Source organism: Protopterus annectens, chromosome 14.part0 (assembly GCF_019279795.1).
Source record: "Protopterus annectens isolate FY-2018-M chromosome 14.part0, PAN1.0, whole genome shotgun sequence".
NCBI lineage: Eukaryota > Metazoa > Chordata > Ceratodontiformes > Protopteridae > Protopterus > Protopterus annectens.
Window position 1 is genome coordinate 481,640,604 of NC_056748.1, and position 25,474 is coordinate 481,666,077.

Genomic DNA, 25,474 nt, shown 5'->3' on the forward strand with positions numbered 1-25,474 from the left:
GCCTTCATGACCTCCCTGGATCTGAAGGATGCTTACCTTCACATCCCTATTCATCCCACTCACAGGAAATTTCTTTGTTTCTCAGTGGGTTCCTCACATTTTCAGTTCTGTGCCTTGCACTTTGGACTCTTAACCACATTCACTAAATGTATAGCCTCGGTCATTGCGCACTGCAGACTACAGGGCATACAAATTTACCCTTACTTAGACGATCCCTTGATCCTACACCAGGATTCTCTCAGCCTGTCACAACATCAGAACTGGGTTTGCAGGATTTTGCAAAGTCTAGGTTTCACTGTGAACCACTTTAAGTTCCAGATGACTCCCTCACAAAATATTGTTTTCCTGGGGTTCACAATAAGGACAGACTTTCAGTCTTTGTCCCTGCCCAGAAAGGGGAATTTCTCACCCAATTTTTCCAAACCCTCCTACCACTACCATCCATCTCAGCCATAGAATTCCTGAGAATCCTGTGATTCATGGCTTCCTTGATCCCCATGATCCCTTTAGCCAGGATGCACATGAGGAAGTTTGTGGTTATTGAGAAATTCTTGGAACCAACACGTTCATCCCTTGGAAATGAGTCTTCCTCTTTTCCTCTGTTTTAAAAGGGAACTCACCTGGTGGATCTCTACCATCACCCACAATCAGGGGGTGCACTTACAGATTCCTCCACCCAAACAGCATCTTTACACACATGCATCAGATCTAGGTTGGGGGCTGTCCTTCACAGTGCCAGCATCCAGCACAATGTGCAAGGGGAATGGTCCATTCCAGAAAGAAAGAACCACATCAGTCTAAAAGAATTAAGGGCCATTTACTTGGCAATTCAAGCCTTTCAAGAGATACTTCTGCCAAGCACATCGCAGGTCATCACAGACAACATGACAGTCCTGTGGTACATAAACAGGGAGGAGCAAAATCCTACACTCTTTGCACTCTGGCAGTTTAAATCTGGTCCCTGGCAGCAACACTGCCGATTCACTTGCAGGCAGTTTACATCCCATCAGAAGACAACTTGATGGCAGACACCCTGAACAGGATCTTAACACCCTTCCACAAATGAATGCTTCACAGGGAGGTGTTTCTGGATCTAGTTCACAGGTGGGGTATTCCTCAGGCAGATCTATTTGCTTCCTTCCAGGACAGACAGATGTCCCTCTTTTTGCACATGGCTTCCCCATCCACAAGCCTAGAGAGGGTGGACGCCTTCTTCTCATGAGAGGGAATGCTCCTTTATGCCCACCCCCATTTCCTTTGAATCACAAAGTCCTCCTGAAAGTACAGGACGACAAACCAAAAATCCTATTAATGATGGCCTTCTGGCCAAGACAGCATTGGTTTCCCCTACTTTTTCATGTAGCCCAGGGCCATCATCACAGGCTACTTCACAGCTTCAACCTGCTCTCATAAAACAAGGGGTCCCTTTTTCATCCCCACCTTCTCAATCTGACTGTTTGGTTGATGGTTTTGATCCCCTTTAGACACCTATATTCAGAGGATGTACTCCATGTTCTGCAGGAGGCCAGAAAACCAAGCTCTAGGCGATTCTATTTATTCAAATAGAAAAGATTCTCCAAATGGTGCTGTAAGAGTAAACAGGACCCATCTCAAGCTTCTGTTTCACTGGTCTTTTCCTACCTGTGTGAATTGCTGCATTCAGGGTTGACTTATTTTTCAGTAAAAGTGCATTTCTGTGCCATTTCTGCTTCCTTCCCCTAACTCCACATCGGACTTCTGGGCCAGAATTCAAGCTATTTTTAAAGGGGTCCTTCATATTAGGCCTCCTCTTAAGCCCATTCCCCCACCTTAGGACCTTAACTTTGTGCTGGAAAAACTTACACTAGCTCCCTTTGAACCAGCCCGTTCTTCCTCTCTTAAATTTTGTACCTGGAAGCGTTTTATTTGTGGCGCTCACGTTTGCCAGGATGGTATCCGAGATCTAAGCCCTTATAGCTACACCCCCCCTATCTCGTCTTCCATAAGGATAGAGTTTCTCTAAGAACTAACTCTTCTTTCATGCCGAAAGTACTTAATGAGATATCCCTAAACCAGACCATTAACTTGCCTGTCTTCTACCCTCAGCCACAGAACTCCTCAGAAATGACCTTGCACTCTAAATGTTCATAGGCAACTGAGGTTCTAATTGGACAAGACCAAATCCTTCAGTCTGATGAACTTTTTCCTTTCATCCTAGGGCCCTAGGCAAGGCAGTGTCAAAGCAGACAGTTGCCTCTTGGATTTCTAAGGCAGTTGCCTTTTGCTGTTCCTTTCATGGAAAACAGTTGAATTCATCTGTCAAAGCCCATTCTACCAGAGCAGTTTTCTCTTCAGCCTTTTTCAAGGGGATTGATTACTCTCCTCTTATGGAGGCAGTAGCTTGGTCCTCAGTACATACCTTCACCAAGCATTACAAATTGAACTCCATCTCCAGGGCAAGAGCAGGGTTTTTTAGGTCTATTTTGCAGGATCTCATAGACTCTGCTCCCCTACCTGCCACCCACATTACTACCTAGAGAGCTTTGGTACTCTTCCCCAAGGTGAAGAATACTGCAACATGAGAATAGAAGGACATAGAATAGTTATATAAGAACTTACCATAACCATAGATGTCCTCTTCCATGTTGCAGTATTCAATCCCACCCACCTACCACCCTTCTCTTTGACCACATTATAAACTTGGTCCTTCCCCTGACTACTGACCTTGTGTCTGGGAGGGGTTTTATACTAACTTTACTACTCCAGTTCTTGGGGGCTCTCTTTATGCAGCAGCCAGGTCTGAATTGGGTACATGCAGACATGGCAGATGTAGCCGGTGTCAGTTTATGGCTTTTACATGCACCCTCGCATGTATCCCTGCTTTCAAGACTTTGTTATACAGGCTGGATGTCCAGTGCTGCAGGCAGCAACTCCCCAAGGTAAAAAAATACTGCAACACAGAAGAGAGCGACATCTATGGTTATGGTAAGTTCTTACACAACTTTTCTTTAGTTTTATTAGTGTCTGATACACTCCGTACTTTTCAGCTTTATAGTACCTTTTATATTATGTCAGCCTCCAAGAATTCTTGTAGCTGCTAGTAGTTGGGGGGTGGGGTTGGAAATCTTCCTTGCATGACTGCTGTCTGACATGTTCATCATAGATATCACTGCTTCACTGCTGCAGTAGCCTAAGATATGGTTAATATCCTACCAAGGGTATAACAACTGGCCAACTTCCAAAGCTTCAGGGCATCTTTTCACGATCAGCTCAAGCTGTACTTGGAAAGAACAAAGCACCTAGTATTCTCATGGTTACCAAATCAAGCCAAGAACCTCTCAGATACTGACGATAGTGCTTGAAGAAAAGGTTATTGACAAATACTGCTGTAAATGGCAGCATTTTACTTCAGCCACTGGAAGGCATAGGAGGGAAATGCATCATTCCTATCTTTGTTAGATGCAATATGTAAACTTTAGTTAGTGAATAGCTTAAGGACTGAATAGAAGGTCTCTGTTGTAATCATAAGCTGGTTAGAGTCCCTGGGGAGGATGAAGGGAGTTATTAGTCACACCCTACTGAGGTAAGTACATTCCCTCAGTAGCAACACAAACTCTTATATTGCAGTCTCTCTTGACTAGCAAGGGGATGAAAGCATGCATGTCCTTGACTTTGGTGTTTGACGAGGCTTGTGAGAAGTATTTCACAGCAACCACCTTGCTGTGTGTGTTCAGTTTCATAGGTAGGTACTAGGCTATCGGCCCAAGGGCCTACGTAAGCCTAGCCAACAAGGTTCCCTGGCTTATGCCACCTAAGAAAGTTTATTTTCCTGTGCCACTGTCGAGCAGAGACACAGAAGTGATCCCCGGGGTGTATTTCCTATTTCCCATCCACTCGTCAAGATTTTTCTTGAAGACTGCTAATGAAGAGCTTTGCTTGACATAGATGGGTAGCCTGTTCCAGGGTATAGGAAGTCTCTGGGACAGGAATCTATCCCTCCAGCATGTCCTGTTTATTGTGGTGACAAGGTTTAGGTCCCTAGAGCGTGTAGCTCGGAGGGATTGGGATTTCTTTAGGTGTAGCATGTCCAACAGCTCTGGGTTTGATATAGTTTTATATGTTAGGTAGAGATCACCTCGGAGTAGGCGACATGCTACGGAGTAAAGCTGGAGTTTTTTGAGACTGTCAGTGTAGGGCATTTGTTTGAGGCCAGTAATCCTCTTTTTGTGAGGCACTTCTGTGGCCTTTCCAGCTGCTGCAGATGTCTTGAGGTACATTCCAAAAGAGGCATTGTACTCTATAATGGGTCTAATGAGTGTCGAGTAGAGGGGGAACAATGACCTGTTTTTTCCTGGATGAGAGCCCTTTTATGATGGGCTGTGCCACATAGAAGGACTTCCTGACTACTGTGGCGATGTGACCATCAAAGGAGAGACTACTGTCCACCAGGGTCCCAAGGTCTCTTATCACACATTCGGTGTTAAGTAGATTGCTGCCTATGTGGTAGTTCATGGGTACAGAGTTTTTATCAAAGGGGATGACACTGCACTTTTTGGCATTGAGCTTGAGGCCATGGCTCTGACACCAGGCATCTGTCTCAGCGAGGCCCTTCTGTAGGATGTCCACATCATTTTGGGGACTTGACTATGGCTCTTAGTTTGCAGTCATCTGCGAACTTCGTTAGCCAGAGGCTTTCTGTATTAGCCTGTACTTCAGAGAAGTAGATACCAAACAGGAGAGGTCCCAGGACGGAACCCTGTGGTACTCCACTTGTCACTGCTTTGAGGTAAGATTTAGAGTCTGCAACTTTTACAGTGTGGGTTCTGTCAGTGAGCCAGTTGGCAACCCATCTTGTGACGTAGGAATTTATACCTAGTTTAGCTGTAATTCCAGAATGGGGGATGGTTTTGAAAGCCTTGGCGAGGTCAAGATAGGCTGTGTGAACCACCTTACCCTCATCTACGGCTTTGGTGACTGCCTCAAAGAAGTCTATCAGGTTCAGGAGGCATGATCTGCCTTTCACAAACCCGAACTGGGTGGGATCCAGAGTTTGGAGGTTACCAATGTATGTGTGAGTTCCATGATACATTCCATGGCCTTGCAGACCAGGTTCGTCAGGCTAATAGGTCGATAGTTCCTGGGATCAGTGGTGGCTCACCCTTTGTGGAGTGGGATAACTGTTGCTGTGCACCATTGTTGGCACTATTGTCTAGTTGAGTAGCTTTGGCATGCTTGCTTACTTATGACATATGGGGGCATACGTTCAGTGGTAAGACTTAGGACTGTGGGCTCCATCTCAGCATTCATTCCTTTGGGTTCAACATGACTTAATCGCAAATGTTGAATAGGTTGTACTGGAACATACACTGTAAACAAGGCTCACTTGACAGCCCTGAGAATTAGAAGGTAGACAGCTGTTTGACATCTGGTAGTGTATGACCATTTTTGTATGGAAGCACATTCTAATGGAGCATGGACTAATGCCAGCAGTATGTTCTGCACAGGGCTGTCTTAAGATGGTACCTCTTAAGCTCCACACATTCCCATTGGCTGATCATAGGTTGCCCATTCATAACGCTGAGTTAGAGAAGCTTTCGTTCATCTTTGCTAAGGGAGTGGAGACTCAGGACCAGGAAACCTCTTTTTGGAAACAAATAATTTCAAGATTTCCCTTCTGTATAGCTAGTCCCTCTGGATGACTCTTCCTGTGGAGGAATTCTCAGGATGATAAAGTGCTCAGGGGACTGACCCTGTGGCTGTCACCTCCAGATAAATATCTAAATGAGCATAGAGGAGCCATCATACTTGGTTACTCCCCCATGGAGAACTGTATCTTGCAAGCTTCCAGATCTTGTTTCCTCTGCCCTCAAGAAGGCAGATACTTTGAGTGGAGTGATTTCATCAGTAAACATCCTTTTGATTCTTCTGAGATCAAGCGTATGCTGCAGAGACTGCTACTTCCTTCCACCTTACCACTTGTGGAAATAATTGGACTGGGTGGGCAAGATGCAGATGTTCTTCGTGTTTCACTGTTGCAGTCATCACATTTGGGTTATCTACTTGCAGTAGCCGTCAGTCGGCTTGATTACCAAAGTCTTGGGTCCTGCATCAGTTGCGGTCTCTTCTTCCATGACGTCAGGTCGTCAGGGGTATAAAACATGCAGCCGACGCCATTATATCAGTCTTTCTTGCCATGCGGTGCCCGAAGCAGTTTGCAAGTGCCGGTCATCCAACTCCTGAAATTTTCGTTTTCGAGTTTCAGAACCGAAGTCTTCAACTAAAACCTAAGTACCCTGTTGGGGAAACTTTTTCTTGCTCTAAACCGATGTCAGTAAAAGTTAATAATTGCATTATTTGTGGAAGCAAATACCTCATAAAGATTTTCATTCGTACTGTATTCCATGCCTAGACCCTGACCACGACGTACCTCGCTGTCGATTTTGTGCCTTATTTAAACCACGAACTGTCAGTCGTCTGTATATTTTCGCTTCTAAATATTTTGGTGCTTGGTTCAGTTATCCTGATATGTCTTCAGTAAGCTATCCAACTACCGACATTCCGAAAAAACGCAAAGATAAAGACAGAGACAGGCCGCCTAGTTCCAAAGCTGCCAACAGCGCTTCTAACCTAGTCGCCAGTTCGCCAGTACTCATTGAGGTGCTTTCACAGCCCCTGATACCTGCTACTTCAGATTCGCAGACCTCTACTGAGACCCATTCAAAGTCCGGTGTGCAGCGAGATGCTTCAGCTGTGTAACCTGCAGATGTGTCTACCTTGGATGGGTCTGGAGCTGCTGTGCAGGCATCGTCTTCTGAGGGTGTATTCAGGCCTACTGACTTGCATATTAAACCAATGCTATCCTCTTCAAGGCCTAAAACTCGACCCATGCCTAGAAAACCGACGCCCAGACCACATGGTCAGGCCTCTATGCCAAAAAACAAATAAAAATGGCTGAAAACCTTATTACTTTAATCAGGGAAAGCCAGCCTTCCCCCTCTGAGACCTAGGACTGAGTTTGCTTATGATACTTTTGACCAGGATTATGAATGTTCTGTTTCATCTGATGACCAGGATTTACCCTTATCTACCTATGAGGATTCTGATGCTAAGGACTCTTTTTCCTTCTGCCCCCCCACAGAGGATTTCTCTTTTGGTGAAACCTTGCATACTCTGGGGGAGCATTTTCATTGGGAAAGTTAGGATTACTCTGATTCAAAAAAGAGGCTTAGGGATTTCTTACTAATTCCCCAGCATAGGCCTTTAGCCATACATCTTTTACTAGACATTGTCGATGATGCCTTTTCAGAATCTAGCTTGGCCCTTGACTCTTTACCTCCTGCTCCCAGAAAACCTGATAGATATTACAGGGTCCCTGACTCTCACAAGTTCATTTCTAAAAATCCTACTGCAGATCCTGAGACCATTTCACAGGGACCCAAGGGCATTAAAGCTACTACTGCCAAAAATCCTACCACCTCTGATAGAGACTCCATGGTGCTAGATAGATGAGGTAGGAGGGTATGCACTTCTGCAACTTTGGCCATTAGGGCCTTAAACTGCCAGTTTCATATGTTAAAGTTTCAGCAGCATATTAATGGATTGCTTAAACAGAAAATTATGTTGATTCCTGATTGTGCTAAAAATAAGGATTTACAGGATTTACTGCATTCAGCTGAACAAGTTGGAAAACATAATTTACAATGTGGTTCTGATTCACTAGAAGCATCTTGCAGGGCTGCTGTAACTCTGTACTTAGAAGGCATGCTTGACTTAAGGAGCAATCCTTGCCAGATCATGTTAAAGTGAAATTACTATATGCTCCCTTAAACCAGGACCGCTTGTTTGGCAACCAGGCAGAAGATGTTCTTAAAAAGATGGAGGAAAAAGCTAAATCTATGCAAACTGTTAAAGATTTTTTTACAAGTACCTCCTCCAACGTTTAGTAGGCATTGGTCTTCCAAGAATTGGTCCTTTCCTGCCTCTTCCAGAACTTCTCACTCCAAACCCAGATCCAGCAGAGCTCCCAGGCTTCAGTCCCAGGGTACGCACAGGACTTAGCAGTGGGGGGCCTCCACTTCCAAATCTGGGAGTAATAAAACTTCCCCTATGGTAAACTGTCTCAATGACTTATTTTTAAAACTTTCAAGCACTTCTCAACTGACTGCCCCTTTGGGGGAAAGGTTGCTCTTCATGCAAAGAACTGGGTATTCATTACCCAGGACGAATGGGTTTTAAATATAGTGTCCCAGGGATACAGGTTTTACTTCCACACATTACCAACACCAAGTGGGTGGCCATATCTACCCCCAAATCAGTGAGCAGAGGCCCAGAAGCAAGTACTTTCTCTTAAGCATGGGGACTGTTCAGTTGGTACCAGAAGAGGAAAAGGGACAAGGTTTCTACTCAAGACTTTTCCTGGTACCCAGAAAAGACAATTCATGGCGTCCTATCCTGGACCTGTCTACCCTAAACACCTTTTTGGTGATTCCAAAATTCAAGATGCTGACTCTTCACCAGTTGCTCCCTATGCTAGGCAAAGATGCCTGGTTGGCAACACTAGATTTAAAGGAAGCATACCTGCACATCCCAATCAGGGAATCTGGCAGAAGATACCTACGCTTCAAAGCAGGCTACACACGCTATCAGTTCTCTGCACTGCCCTTTGGCTTTTCTTCTGCACCCAGGGTATTCACAAAGTGCCTAGCTCCAGTCATTGCATTTTGCAGGCAAAGAAATGTTCAAGTATACCCATACCTGGACGATTGTCTAATTCAGGCTTAAAGCCAGGACACACTTTTGAATCATCTGGCCTTTGTACAAATGGTGCTAACTTGTCTGGGGTACACCATAAACGAAAAGAAATCACACCTGGTACCCTGTCAACAAATTATATTCCTGGGAGCAAGCTTGAATACAACTTCCCAGATGGCTTTCCTCACGCCAGAGAAACAAATTCATTTGACAACCAACTTCAAACAAGTGGCTACAAAAACCCTGCTGTCTGCAAGGCAAATACTATATGCCTTGGGGTTCATGGCCTCCTGCATTCTTCTAATTCCATATGCAAGACTGCACATGAGGAAACTACAATGGTATCAAAAAAGCCTATGGTGTCAACAGTCTCAGGATCTAGTAGCAATGACTCCTATCATACCTTGTCTATGCCTAGAGTTCCTTTGTTGGGCAGAGACCTGCCACCAAAACAAGGACTACCATTCACACTACCCCCTGCCGCCCAAACCCTAACAGATGCATCAGACTATGCATGGGGGGGCTCACCTGGCAGGGAAGTGCGTTCAGGGCAAATGGAACCCAAGTCAAATGCGCCTGCATATCAATCAAAAAGAAATGTTAGCTGTACAGAATGCTCTGACAGCCTTCAAGGACCACATTCTTCCAGGACAATTAATGGTAAAGACAGACAACACCACTGTTATTGTGGTACATAAACAAGCAGGGGGGGGGTACACATTCGTACCCCCTCTGCAGACTAGCCATGGCATTGTGGAACACAGCCCTGAGCTACCAGGTGCATCAACAAGCTCAATTCCTGCCAGGAAAACTAAATACACTGGCAGACTAAGCAGAAACCTCATGGACCCACACAAGTGGAAACTGGAACCAAGGATTTTCAACATGTTGACAAGCAAATGGGGGAGCCCAGATACAGACATGTTTGCCGCCTCCGAGAACTATCAATTGGACAAATTTTGCACAAGGACTCCCCACAAGCAAGCTTTGAAAGTGGATGCTCTGTCCTTCAGCTGGAAAAAACCTGTCAGTTTGCCTTTCCTCTGCCTCTGCTCTCCAAAGTACTACTAAAGATCAAACAAGACAAACCAAGGATGATTTTGATTGCACCAGACTGGCCCCGCCAACACTGGTACCCCCTCTTGCGCAGTGTGTCACTGTCGGCCCCATGGCATCTGCCTCAGACTCCTACCCTATTGTCTCAGCAGGAGAACCAGATTCTGCACCCTCAGCTTCAAACACTGAACCTAACAGCCTGGCTAATTACCTAATCTCTCCTTTACCATCCCTCAGTAAACCAGTGATGGGGATATCATTTTAGAGGCAAGTAGGCCTAGTACTAGAAAATCTTATGCTGAAAAATGGAAAAGATTCTGTGCCTGGAACCAGTTTCAAGGGATGAGCACAGCAGTGCCCAATTTACCTCAAATTTTGCAATACTTAACTGAGATGCTTCACAAGGGCCTGTCTTTTTCCTCCATCAAAATTCACGCCTCAGCCTTTTCAGCTCATTATAACACAGAACCTCCCCTCTTCTCTCATCCACTGCTCAAGCAGTTCCTCAGAGGGGCCAAACATTTATGACCACCCAGGAGAGCTCCAACTCCAGCCCTGGGACCTTAACTTTGTATTGGAGAAACTCACTCTTCCTCCTTTTGAGCCAGTTGCTACTGCAGACTTAAAATTAATTTCTTGGAAAACAGCCTTCCTTTTAGCAATTGCTTCAGCAAGAAGGGTATCTGAATTTCAGGTCCTTAGGGCAATGGAGCCTTTCATCATCTTTCATGCAGACAGGGTGTCCCTCAGGACCAGTCCCTCCTTCATGCCCAAGGTGGTATCCAGTGTGGGCCTTAATCAGTCCATTCATTTGTCAACCTTCTTTCCTAATCCACAGAACAAAGGGGAACGGATACTGCACTCCTTAGATGTACACAGACAACTTAGTTTCTACTTGGACAGTACTAAACCTCAAAGGAAATCTGAACAACTGCTGTTGGCATTTGCTGCAGGAGCAGAGGGGAAGGCTATTTCAAAGCAAACCATTTCCAAGTGGATAGGCCATTGCATTCATTTCTGCTACAAGCACCATGGAAAACCTATCCCACAGGGAATCAGACCCCACTCAACCAGGGCTGCATCTACCTCTACAGCCTTTCTCAGAGGTGTCCCTACCAGGGACATCCTAAAAGCTGCTACCTAGAGTTCTGTATTTACTTTCACCAAGCATTACCATCCGCCAATTTTCTCTAAATGCAGATCTGGCTTTACCACTGCAGTCTTGCAGGGCCTTATAGCTGGTCCTAATGCTATCTAAATTCTTCCTCCCATCTTTAGCTTTGGTAATCTACCCAAATGTGATGACTGCAACAGTGAAACATGAAGAACATAGTACAGATGTTCGCAGTCCTAACTATTCCAGTCGGCCCGAATACCAAAGTATAAGGCTGACGTCGGTCAGGGCGATTAGACTGGACGCATGCGTCGTCCAGGAGTACTATCATGACCGGCGCCCATATCCTCAGTCTTTTTTTTTTAGTCCATGGTCCAGAAGCAGTTTTTTGTTGCAGGTTGGCGTTCTTTGATTTTCTGAAGTCGGAGTTTCAGAGGAACATTTTGGTTTTCTTGCCTCAGTATTTGATGTCAGAAAAAGTGAATAACTGTATTTCTTGTGGGAAACAGATACCTCATAGGGATTACCATACCTTGTGTATACCTTGTTTAGGGCCTGAGGAAGGTTAGACTGTGCCAGGTTAGTGTTTGGGAAGTGTTGCAATTATAAAATGCCGTGGGATGCTCCGGCGCCGCTTCAAAAAAAAGCAAGGACAAAACAGCTCGGTTCTTTAGAAACTTTTACTGTTACAGGATGTGCCTTCTCAGGAGGTAGGCCAGGCTGAAGGGGCTTCTCAGGTAACTGTTCTTCCCTCTCTTCCCAAGGTAGTTAGAGCCTCTCCTTCTGTTTCCAAAACTTCTTTGAGAGGTGGCCAAGTTTAGCTTCAGTGGGGGCTTCTCCTAGCACTTCAGGTTCTGTGCCTAAGAAACATATGCTTAAAATGGCAGAAGATTTGATTACTATGATTAGAGGTTCTATGCCCCTCCTGATAAGAGGCCTAGGGTGGAACCTGAGTTTGAGAGTTTTGAACAGTGTTCAGAGGCTTCTGAGTCTTCTCGGAAGATTTGTAAGAGTATCCTCCTTAATCTGATTCTGATGTGGATGATTCCACCACAGCTTCTCCTCCTTCCATGAGGGAACACTTTAAATGGGAAGGTACCTCCTGTGTTGAATGTGGTGGAAGATGTTTTTGCAGAGGCTTCCCTGAATCCTGATTCTTTGCCTCCTGCTCCTGTTAAACCTGATAGGTACTATAGGGTGCCTGAAGCTCATAAGTATCTTTTAAGAGTCCTAAACTGTTTCTCAGGGACCTAAAGGTGTTAAGGCCTCTGTTGTTAAAAACCCTGTTCCCACTGATAAAGAGGCAAGGGCTTTGGATAGATGGGGAAAGAAAGTGTATACTTCTTCCACTTTAGCCATGAGGCGTTGGTGTCAGTTTCACATGCCTAAAATATCAAAATTATCTCCTTTCACAATTGAAATCTAAGGTGGATGCTTTGGTGAAGGTATTGAGTGTAAAGAGTTGCTGGATTTAGTTCATGTGTCTGAACAAGTGGGTAAGCATTCTTTGCAATGTGGTTTTGATGCTGTACAGGCCTCCTCGGGTGGCTGCCACTAGTTCTGTTCTTCAGGCATGCCTGGTTGAGGGATCAGAATTTAGCTGAGCATGTTAAGACAAGGATTTTGGATGCTCCTTTACAGTCTGATGTGTTGTTTGGTTCACCTGTGGAAGCAGTTTTAAAGAAAATGGAGGACAAAGCTAAGTCTATGCAAACTGTTAAAGATTTTTGCAGTTTAGTAGAAATTGGCCTACTAAGGGATGGACATATCCTGCTTATGATTCCCAGTCTAGGGGTAGGTCTAGGCAGAGCTTCAAGGTTCTTTTAGGCCTAGAACAGGGAGTTCACCTGCTCAGACTTCTGGTGAGGGCAGGGGTCAGTCCTTTCGTAAACAGACCCAATGACCTGCCTTTTCAGCTGCCAGTAGATAGACTGTCTCTTTTCAAAGAAAATTGGGATTTAATTACTCAAGACAGATGGGTGTTGGATATCATTCACCACGGTTACAGGTTTTATTTCCATACATTGCCCCCTCCACAAAGGACAGAGGCTCACAAGCAAATTTCTCTGTTACTCCAAATAGGGGCCATTCAGCCAGTCCCTGTATCAGAAAGGGGCCTAGGATTTTATTCTCGCCTGTTCCTAGTACCAAAGAAGGGGAACACGTGGAGACCAATTTTGGATTTATCTATCCTCAACACTTATCTGGACATTCCAAAGTTCAAGATGTTGACGCTACAACAGCTTTTACCTCTGCTGGGCAAAGATCACTGGATGGTAACTTTAGATCTCAAGGAAGCTTACCTTCATGTGCCTATAAGACTAAGTTGCAGGAAGTATCTGAAATTCTCATTATCAGTTCTCTGCATTGCCCTTTGGCTTATCTACTGCGCCCAGAGTATTCACAAAGGTTCTGGCTCCAGTGATAGCTTACTTCAGGCTACAAGGAATTCAAATCTATCCTTACTTGGACGATTGCCTGATTCTGGCTCAAGAAAAGGAAGACCTTCTACAGCATCTGGAATATGTTATAGCAGTGCTAAGATGCCTAGGGTATTCTGTGAGCGAAATAAAGTGCAGTCTAGTACCCTCTCAAGACATGTGCTTTCTGGGTGTGAGACTGAATACAGCAGCCCAGATGGCCTTTTAACCCCGGACAAACAACAGAGTCTATCCTTTTACTTCCATCAACTATCTCATCAGTCCGTGCTGACTGCAAGGACAGTCCTTCAAGCATTAGGGTTCATGGCATCTTGTATTCTGGTGCTTCCCAATGCCAAACTGCATATGAGGAAGCTGCAATGGTATCTCAAAATGTATGGACACAGCACTGCCAGGATTTGGACACTGTCATTCAAATAATACCTTGCCTTCAAACAGAATTTTGTGGTGGGCTCAGGAATGTCACCTAAACAAGGGACTCTCTGTGAGTCAGATTTTAACGACAGATGCCTCGGACATTGCTTGGGGAGCTCATCTAAATGGAAAGTGGATACAAGACAAGTGGCCTGCCAGACTACAGCATCTACATATCAACATGAAGGAGATGTTAGCAGTCCAGTTTGCATTAATGGCTTTCAAGGAGTTACTTCTTCCAGGGCAGGTGTTGATTCTAACAGACAACACAACTGTCATGTGGTACATCAACAAACAAGGGGAACACATTCTTATCCTCTATGCAGGCAAGCAATGATTTTATGGGAGACTCAACTAACTCTTCAGGCAAGGTTTCTGCGAGCACAGAACTCCTTAGCAGATGTGTTAAGCAGACAAATCATGGATCCCCACAGTGGAAACTGGATCTTCATGTATTTCAGAAATTGACAGTGTCCTGGGGAACTCCAGACATAGATCTGTTCGCTTCTCCACTAAACCACCAGCTGCCAAAGTTTTGCACAAAGGGTTTCATCACACAGCTTGGAAAGTGGATGCTCTTTCTTTCAGTTGGAAAAATCTTCATGTGTATGCCTTTCCACCTCTGCCTCTTCTTCCAAAGGTGCTCTTAAAGGTCAGACAAGACAAGCCAAGGATGATTTTAATAGCTCCAGATTGGCCTCAGCAACACTGGTACCCACTACTAAGGAGTCTGGTAAGGAAGCCTCCATGGCCTTTACCTTTGATTCCACATCTGTTATCTCAGAAGGACGGTCATCTGCTCAATGTCAAGCTCCACTCTCTTCATCTAACAGCCTGGCATATTCTGTGTTGAAACACAGCAGGTCTCAACTTCCTCAACAAGTTTTAAATGTGATTATGGAAGCTAGAAGACCTAGTACAAGGAAAGTGTCACAGAGAAAAATGGAAGAGATTTTTATTTTGGAGTACAGCAAAGAATTTGGAGATTTCTGAGCCTAATTTGAGTGTGGCTCTTCAATATCTTACTGAGTTATTGGACAAAGGTTTGTCCTTCTCTTCCATTAAGATTCATGCTGCAGCAATTTCAGCTCACTATGATTGTGACCCACCATTGTTTTATCCTTTGTTCAAGCAGTTTCTTAGAGGGGCAAAGAATATAAGACCCCGTAGAGCTCCTACTCCTGCTTGGGATCTCAATTTTGTGTTGGAAAAACTTACTCTACAACCTTTTGAGCCTGCAGCTACTGCTGAATTGAAATACTTGTCATGGAAGACTGCTTTTCTGTTGGCTATTACTTCTGCAAGAAGGGTGTCTGAGTTGCAGGCCCTTATGGCAGTAGAGCCCTTGATTTTCCATAAGGATAGGTATCATTCTAATCCTTCTTTTATGCCTAAGGTGGTTTCTAGTGTGGCTTTAAACCAAACTATTCATTTGCCTACCTTTTATGCAGACCCCCAAAATAAAGGGGAAAAGATTTTGCACACTTTAGATGTGCACAGGCAATTATGTATTATTTGAGCAGGACTAAGGATTTTAGGCAGTCTCAGCAGTTGTTTGTTTCTTTTGCTTTGAGTTCGCAGGGCAAGCCTGTGTCAAAACAAACTATTTCTAGGTGGATTGGGTTTTGCATTGCATTTTGTTATTCCCATCATGGCAAGGAGATTCCAGCTGGGATTAGGCCTCATTCCACTAGGGCTACTGCCACTTCAACAGCATTTCTAAGGGGTGGCAACTAAGGATATTTGTAGGCAGCTACTTGGAGTTCAGTGCATACTTTCTCTAAGCATTATCACCTTCCTCTCTACTCTAAGTCTAGGGCTGGTTTTGCCACAGCTATTTTGCAAGGCATGTTGTCAGCTCCTGCTTCTTTATGATTTGCCAGCCTCCCTTACCTCTGCTTTGGGATTCTGACTGCAGCAATGTGGAACGAAGAACATAGTACAGTTTTGTACCTACCATAAATGTAGATGTTCGAGGATCCACATTGCTGCAGTCCCTCTGTGTTTAGGGGTGGTTGTGTAGGTGAGGTTATATGCTGATATTTTGTATATATTGTACATATTTTTGGTGCAGGTATATTGGGCCTTGTCTTTTAGGGTCTTCTGACATCTGGGGCAAGAAAAGACTGAGGATATGGCGTCGGTCATGCTTAGTACCCTGACGTACTGAGGCCGTCTCCCACGCGCCTGACCGACGCCAGCCTTATACTTTACCGGGCCGACTGGACAGCGGACTACCCAATAGTTAGGACTGCAGAACATCTACATTTATGGTAGGTACAAAACTGTACTTTGTGTACACTTACTATAAATGTAGATGTTCGAGTGTATTCACTGTTGCAGTCCTGGTTACCCTTCCTCCAGCCGCCTTACTTCTTTTGGCTATAACTCTACTCTCCTTTACTATGCTCAAAAGCTTTTTGGTGTATTTGCTTTTTTGTTGGAGGTATAACCTTGTATATTTATAGATTTAATTGCTTCCCATTAGGGGGGCACCCGACATCTGGGGCAAGAAAAGCTGATGTAATGGTGTCAGCTGCATGCTTTATATCCCTGATTACCTGACGTCACGGAAGAAGGGACAGCAACCAAAGCACGACCCAAGACTGTTAATCAGGCCAACTGAGGGCTACTGCAAGCAGATAACCCAAATGTCATGACTGCAACAGTGAATATACTCGAACATCTACATTTATGGTAAGTGTACACAACTGTACTTTTTCCTTTGCCCATGGTTAGACTGTGATCCCTCCACTGTCTATTTAATGGGTCCATGTTCTGTTCTACTCTGGAGTATCAGACCGTGGAAAGTATCTAGTCAGTTCTTGATTCTTTGGTCAGTGTCAGTACCCTTACCACAGCTTTCACACTCACTACTAAGGGACTGACTCTAGTTGGGAGTGTATTGACATTGAATTAAGCAGCAGGCACTGGTTTGTGTGTGCAAAGAATCGAGGGTATCCTCATGCGAAGTGAATTTCAAGGATAGCCCCTTTCAGTTTGTATTTTTTCTGTCCACTCATGACAAGATAGAAGACCTCCAAAAAGTAAAAAAAAATTCTACAAAAATAGTAGCTAGTGAGTGGGATCAAAAGAAAATGGAGTTTAAAAAACAGAGTTGAAATAAGAGAGAGATCTGGTGAAGAAGTAAGTTGAATTTAGATGGGCCGACAAATTTTGAAGTATTGTCGAGTAAGATGAATTTCTGAGAACTAGAAGAGGCATAACTCCAGAGAGCTAAAGAGAAAATAAGAGAGTATTTGGATAATAAGCATGAGTTTAGAAAATTGCTGTTGAGTTACTTTTTTGTTGTATCACTCCAACAGAAAGTCGCTAAACATAGGGAGACTGTAACAAGAAAAATAACCAGAGATCCTATAGCAGTATTAAAGATATTTCAGACATTTTATTTAAATTTGTATAAAGCCGAGAATATGGAAATCAAAGAGCACAAATGGAAAAATTTATGTAATGTCAAGTTTGTTAGAGGTAGATGAGGCTCTACAACTAATAGTTAAGATATTAGAATATGTGATAAAAATTATGATGTACAGTCAGTCTTCAGGAAAATCTCCAGGAACAGATATTCCTGTGGAAGTTTAGAAGTTAAGAGGGAAGAAAGTGATAATCTGGAATATTTTTATTTAACAGTTGTTTAAAAGGAGAGAAAGCATCAACATCTTGGAGGAAAGCTGTGGTGGCTGTATTACCTAAATACTGTAAAGACCCATCAGACCCAGCTTCATAAAGACACTCTTCAATTTTTAACCTTATGGTAGCTAAAATCATAGATATGGATCATTGTGGTTTTGCGGAGGAGAGGCAACATTTGACAACATTAATAGGACAATGATCCAGAGGGGAAGCTGAATGTAAGAAAATACTGCCACTGTTGTTGGCGAGCCTTGATGCAATAAAAGCATTTGGCATAGTAAGCTGAGATTTTGAGTAAGGCAGTGGAATAATTTGTATTCCCTAATAAAATAAGGTTAATTAGGATGATATAGGAAGGATCCGAGGTAACAATTGTAAGTGTGAAGGGTTTTTGTCTGTGCCCTGTTTAAAAAGAGGAATAAGGCAGGCGTGTACTCTTTCACATTTATTTGCTGTATATTTAGAGACATTGGCAGTGAAAATAAGGGACTCAAGAATTCAAGGATATAATTGATATGGTAATCAAGAAAATCTGGCTATATTTGCAGATGATATTTTATTCCTGAAAAATCCGGAAGAGGATGTCTTGGTGTTGTAGAGCATTTTGAGACAGATTAGGTTCAAGTCTTTTCAGGATATAAAATTAATGAAGATAATAATAAAGGCTATAGCCATAGATTATGTACCCACAGACAAATTTGTTCAGCAATACTCATACCTATGGGGACACGATAAGATGAAGTATTTAAGAATGTGGATTAAAAAGGCTTCTATTATGGCAGCTAAGGATATGTAGGAAGAAACAAAGGTAGTACAAAAACTGAGAATCTGAAGTCTCTTGTTTATGGATATGGATAGTAAGATACTAGTGCAAATGTGTTTAGTGTGTTTTTGTTGTATATATGGGCCAGGCATATTTTTATCAACCAGAGGCGAAGTTATGGACATTAAAGAGAGTTGAAGTAATTTATCTGAAGGGGAAGAGTTAAATGGGATATGTTGGGATATGTTAATCTTTCCAATAGAACAAGGTGGTTTAGGATTACTTGATTTGAAGGGATATGTAGACTACACAGTTAAGGTTCATGTGTATGTATGTAGTGTGCATGTATAGATACACACACACACACACACACACACACACACACACACACACGTGTATATGCGTATGTATATATAATGTGTGTGTGTGTGTGTGTGTGTGTATATATATGTGTATGTATATATGTGTGTGTGTGTGTATGTACAAAATATGTATTTAAGATGCAAGTAGAAGTGTGGTGGGGTGTTCAAGAATTAATGCATGTGGCAGATCGTGGGTGCAGATCCTTGAGAATAATCATGCAAAATATTATATTCTTATAGTTAGTAGTACATATTCCAAGAATTAAGCCAGCACAAGAATGGAGAAAGGAGATTTTGCCAGTAGGGATGATTACAAATTGTAGTATGGAAAATAAGCAATAAGGGTGCTGGAATTTACTGGAGAAAATTGGCAAAGGAACCACGATATGTGGAGCAAATGTCTAGAGAGGGAAAACTAATAAGAGATGGATGAGGCCAGAGATGTGTGGACTACAAGCTTGGAGACTGCCTTCCATACTAGAGGTTGATATCAAGAGTATAGGGAAAGGGATATGGGAATCCTGCGTAAAAGACCTACTCTGTTAGAAAAGAAAGCTACGCTTAAAGAATGTGTTAATTAGTAGGGCATATAAAATGTTGCATGATAATTCCCAGAATTGGAGCAGATTAGAAAAGATTGGGAGTAAAGAATGGAGAAGGAATTTACAAGGGAACAATGGGGGCTACATGTGTATTGCTCCCAAGTATGCAACAAAGTGCACGTTTAACATTTTTGCTTGGAAGTGTTTGCAAAGGTATTATACCCAAAGCACACTTCAAATAATTTTTCCTCGGGTAGATAGCAAATGTTGGAGGTGTGACGGGGAAGAAAGAATTACCTGGGAACATACATTTTGGGGCTGTAATGAGTTGGCACATTTAAAAAATTCCTGCAGAGTACTCTGTGAGAAAATTGGTGAGTAAATGGCTGTGACTAAGGAAATTATTCTTTTGAGCTGGGATGCTGGGTCTGAATTGCCTAGATATGACAAGGCAGCCAACAGAATTTATCTTCATAATTACTCGAAAATGAAAATCAAAGCCTATAACCAATTGTATTTGAAGCACTAAATATTATAAAAGCAGTTAACTAACTGGGAGAGGGATCTTTGGAAAAGGGAAGGAGCAAATTAATAGAGAAGTAAATGGAAATTGGGAGAACAACACATGCAGAATAATGTTTGTGAGGAGTGAGGGGAGGTGGGAATTGATCAATTTATATAATGTTGGACTGAGGATTGCCTTAAAGAAGGCAAAGACATGTAATGTATGAAAAGGAAAACGGCTAATATGATTTGTCTTTTCTGTTAATGTATGTTGGCCTGTGTCTTAAGTGATGATTTATTAAAGGTGGAGGACCTAGAAGTAGTAGACTTTGATGCTGAGGGGGAGGTTCCTGATTTCCTTCTCCTTGACCTTTGCTGCTGCTTCTTCCAGGCTGCTGCTGCCAGGCCACTTTATAAGAAAGACTCTTGGAGGTTGTGGATGGACTGTAATGTCCGCGTGGTCTTTCCCAGATGTGCTGGTGTAGTTGACCAAGAGGATCGCTCAACTGGCTCATCAAATTGCAACCCTTACTTCATTTTGGGACCATCATTGAGTTTGCCCTGGCTTGGAGATTTGTCCCAAAGGACTGGTAGATTCACAAAATGGTTGTAGATTGCTGTAGTTTAGAGCTCTTCCTTCTTCCTCCAGAAAGGTGCTGTTTATTGATCAAGCTGTTTGCACATAGTTTTTTGGTACATGCCCAGGCTGTACTCCTCATGGGGGTTTTAACTGTTGCCAGTTTTTTGTGGGGGGGAGGGGTGTTTCTTCCTCTTAGATGTGAGGAGTATAGCTGAATTCTGTCTCATTCATTGTATCACGTTCTGGATGATGGCCAAACAGAAGTAAGCAGCGCAAAGCAACAGAAGCAGACCTGAGGTGCTCAGACTACAAAAAGCAAATCCAAACACAGTACAATGACTTGAGCACTCAGTATACTGGAAAAAGTATTTAATTGGAGCCTGGGGGTATATAAGTGGATGTGTCTGAGCCTTCTTTATCTTGTAACTAGTGCTATACCATCACTACTTTACATAGTCATTGTGTGATGTAAAACAACCAGTGAGCACCCTAATCTACCACAAACACGCAACACCATGACAAAATAAAAAGTCATTGTTGCACATTAGACACACAATAAATAATATTGGTTTATAAAATAATAGACTCTGTGTATATATTATATGGTTGCAGTTCACTCATTCAACACTTGCCTGCTGCAAAGTGAACTATAGTGAGTGTTGTGCAAAAGACAGTTTGTGTAAATATTAAATTGAGCAACTTCCGGGTTGGTTGAAACTAAACTACACCGTTAGTGGTACAGAGTTAGGTTTAACACGTGTTGCTAGTGTGTTGACACTCCCCCTGTCTATCTTAGTAATGCTTGTTAACCCTAATCTTAACCCTGTCTACATCACCTTCGAAAACATCTATTCCATAACAGTACCAGTATTTAAAATTTGAGCTTATTGTGTGGTAGGTTTATAGGTAGTACACAGGGAAAAGAAAATTTTTTCATTTTTCAATGTATTGTGTGTTGGTAATTTGTATTACCAATATAATGAATTGTTGATGTGTTTTGGGCAATGTTTTTGTCATTCTTTTTAAGATGTCAACTGTTATATAATTATGTATATTTATCTATCCATGTGTAGATGTCTATAGACATATAGACGTATATATCTATAATCCCACTGTCAGTTGACTGCATTGGCAAGTAAATCTGCTAATACTATTTTAATGCATTTGTGCAGGTGTTCACACACTATGATTTGTACATAAACTATCTTTGAGGTTGCACTAATGCAGCAGAAGCAAAGTATTGTCTTTTTTAAAGTTGATGCAGCATTAGAGAGAGTATGTTTAAAGATCAGCTGTCCTGTATCGGGGATTAAAAAAAGTTATAGTTACAATCTGTGTGCGTTAAATGTATTGTGATCTTCTAGATGATGATACTGTGTGCAAGTCAAGCTCTTAAGATGTTTTCTCATTGCTTGTTTAAAGAAAAACAGCTCCTTGTTAGTATATTTTATCAAAATGTATTATGTTCTCGTTGTATCCATATAGGTAAGTATCTTTAATAGAAAAGTAGTTAAAATCACATTCCAGCATATATTCAGCATCTGAATGTTTTATATCTCTTTTTTTCTGCTGGGTTATTGTCTGGTTGTGTCTGTATCTTTCCATACATGAAAATCATTTGCCTAGTTTGGTTGTAGTTTGTGCATTCATTCCTTTATTTTACCCAGTTTTTGTGGTAAGACAAGAAACTGAAATCTGTTTTAATTTTTGGTCTTTTGCAGAAAAAATGGGTCTTTCCTGAAGATCTGACTATACCATTGAACATTTTACTATATGTTGTAGATGTTAATAAGTACATCTGCTTTACAGACAGTGTATCACTGAACTACTCAGTTGATTTAAAATAGCAGATTGCTTACAGGAATTTCTAGACTGCAGTCCTATTAATATTGAAGTATCCTTTAAGACTTACGGTTTTTAAGTCGTGTTGTTTCTCTGACTTTTGCTATACATACAAATTCTTCTAAAGATATTCAATACTTGTTTTTTTTTTTACTTTAAATTTACAATTCTTATTTTTCTTAACTTTGTTTCATATTGTTTCTTTAAATACTATGATTTTAGTTGTACTTCTGTATTCACTGTTATATAATTACTTGTTTATAACTTTTATTATTTTCTCCCCAGGACTCAATTGAAAATTCTTGGCAAACAAACTGTAAATAAATAAATAAAATAAACAAATATCAGCAATAGGGTCTGTAACTAAATTGAAAAGAAACACTGAAATAACATGATTTTACATATTGTTTTGTTTCTTTGTAGCAATATTTTGTGTTTGTGTTGTGCATAACTTTACTTTAAAATTTGAAGTTCATGTTCTTTCATACTTGCTAGACTTCTACCTGCTGAAATCTATTTTTAGCAGTTCAGTTTGTTAGTTGAAAGCAGATTTTCCATGTGGTTCCTGGTCAGTTTATGAAGATAAACATTTGTTCAGACTTATTGTGCCTTGAAGTAACTGTCAGTATTGACTTATTTTTTTCAGATTTGGACAATATTGCCTGGATTCTGCAATGGCCCCACTGATATTGTATCCTCCTTTAAAGGCGTAGCCCGCACTCTGGGGATGCTGATCGCTGACAGAGCAGATGTACGGCTTACTTTGTGTCAGGCACTGCGAGTGCTTATTAGCAAGGGATGCAAGACAGGTAAATTATACCATTACAAGTTAATGTGCTTAATTTTGGAACAAAGGATATGAAGAAATGATGTCAGCAGATAATTATCTACCCTGACCCAGTTGTTGAAAGAATTAACCTTTTTCCATGCTTTGTAATTCCATCTCCTTTAAGCTTGCTGCCTTAGCTTTATATGGCATTTGTTTGTATTACAAGCAATAGCCGAAGTCCTCCTGCCGACTTGTATACTTGCTGCCCCCTGCCATCCAAGGGGCTAGTAGATAAGCAGCATTGTCAAGGAGCAAAAGGACATGAGGAATTTTCATCTCACCTCTGAGCTTTGAACTGGGCCTCAGGAGGTACTATTCATCTTCCTTTGAAGTCTGATGTCCTTCAAGGATGCATCTGCAGTCCTAACATATGGGTTGTCCTGCCTCAGGCAGCCCTTCGGTCGGCCGGATTCCAAAGTCTGGGTCTGGCCTCGGCTGATGTCGCACTTCACCCGACGTCGTAGCTGCTATGAATTGGGTATAAAGGCATCAGCCGACGCCATTTTCCTCAGTCTTTCTTGCCGCGTGGTGCCCGAAGCAGAAGCTGTTCAGTTAAATCTGTTCACAGAGTATTGTCTGCTAATATTTGAGACAATTTTGGGAGGTTTATTTTGTTTTATTGTCTTAAACCTTGTGTGTTGTACCAATTGGACTTGAGTCTGTTTTCTTGCTCTTTGAACTGACTGTGTAGTCTTATTTCATACTTGGAAGACTTTTTTTTTTTCTGTCTTCATATTTCTATGGTAATAGAGCCTGGAAAGGACAAAAATCAGAAAACTGATTAAAATAAAAATTCTGCTTCGGGGGAAAAGTTGTAAATCTGATATAGAAAATGCTTTTAACATTTGTTGGTAACCGTTGTTTGCTGTGTTACATTGGTTGAACTTTCAGGGGTTTGGAACTCAACAAGCTGTGTAGGTTAGGCGGGTCTATATCAGAAGACTGAATGGAAATAACAGCGAACGGCAAAACATCGAAAAGACTGGTCCTCGAACTTGCTGTTGTGGGGGGCTACCCCCACCTGCTAAATATATATACCAACTCCGACATTGCGCTACAGTGAGGAAAGGGCAAATATTCCAATCTTCACAGTACCGCGATCTCACAAACAGCACTTCGAGGTCCGGTCTTTTCAATGTTTTGTCATTCGCTGTTATTTCCAGTTGGCCTTCTGATATAGACTCAGTTAAACAGTAGTGGGGTTGTATCACTGTAGATGCTTGTTCCAGGGCTGTAGTCAAAGTGTCTGTGCTTGGAACTCATGTCTAGCAACATATCTAATATTTTTTAGGAGATATGAAATGGCAGTTACTTAGTGCTCTACATGTGATGGATTTACTTGGGGGTTTCTTTTAGGAGATGATCTTCCAAAAAGTTGGAGGAGAAAGGAGAAGACAGTGTAGTCCAAGTAGTTGTTTCAACGCTCTCTTCCTAGGTACTGTAGCAATAACATTTCCAAAACTTTACCTTTTTATGGAAGGGTCAAGCACTGAGACAGCAGTCCAGTGCAGGCACTTCAAGAGGAACCAGCATTCCTGGAATGAGAGTCAAAACAGGTAGCAGCAGGACAGAAGCCCAGAAATATATCCCCCTGTCTGGCAACAACATGCCACAAGGACTCCAAAGTGGGACCCATTATCTCCCTCATCCCCATCCTCCAGCAGTCTTTGGAGATGGTAATGAGAGAGATTTACCTTTTAAGAAACCAGTGCTTTCTTCTGACTTTGGAAATGTGGGCAGGGGAGGTAGAAGCCACATGCCATTTTATTGTTTGCCCGGTTTTCCACCACTCAGACATAAAAAGAGAACTGTTGTTTTGGAGCAACAAATAGTTGTAACAAAGGACATGATTCTTTTGAGCTAGCATAGAGGATCTGAATTGCCCAGAATAACGTAAGACCTTTAATGCTGTATGCTGACAAAACAGCTCTTACTAAAAATTACAAATCAAAGTCTAAACTAATTGCAAATGAAGTATTGAAAATTGTAAAAAAGATAAAAAAATGAAGGTGAGATGTTTATAAAAGGGAAAGAGCAAATTGCATAAAAAAATGGAGTTTATCGGAGCAACACATGCAGAATGTAATGCTCAGAGGAGTGAGGTCTAAGGGAAGGCAAGCATTGAATAATGTGATGTTTGAGTTAATAGGTGTTTACTAGGCTAATGATCATAAGGACCTTTTTAAACCTAGCCACGTATCCCAAATCTCTGACGAGTTCTGATACCCTTGGTAAGTGTAAGCATGGGCCTGGGAGATGAACCATTTACAGGTTACCTGTTTGCATCAGAGACATAGATGCCAAACCATAGGTTCATAGGTAGATACTAGGCCATTAGCCCTAGGGCCTATATAAGCCTAGCCAAAAAGGTACCCTGACTTTTGCTACCCAGGAAAATTATTTTCCTGTGCCCCTGTCGAGCAGAGCCACAGAATTGATAACTGGGGTGAATTTCCTATTTCCCATCCAATCATGAATACTTTTCTTGAAGAGTGCTAATGAGCTCTGTTTGACATAGGTATTCTGTTCCAGAGTATGGGAAGTCTCTGGGACAGGAATCTATCCCTCCAGCATGTTCTGTTTGTTGTGGTGACAAGGTTTAGGTCCCTAGAGCGTGTAGCCCGTAGGGATTGGGATTTCTTT

At 42.2% G+C, this 25,474-nt stretch overlaps 1 protein-coding gene across 1 annotated transcript in view; it reads left to right on the plus strand.

The window, feature by feature from the left end:
• RRP12 (ribosomal RNA processing 12 homolog) overlaps window positions 1-25,474 on the plus strand; it is a 1,805,151-nt gene that overhangs the window by 628,901 nt on the left and 1,150,776 nt on the right. Inside the window, exon 19 of the mRNA XM_044056239.1 lies at window positions 22,649-22,811. Coding sequence (XP_043912174.1) covers window positions 22,649-22,811 — 163 coding nt within the window. The remainder of the gene's footprint in view (window positions 1-22,648; window positions 22,812-25,474) is intronic.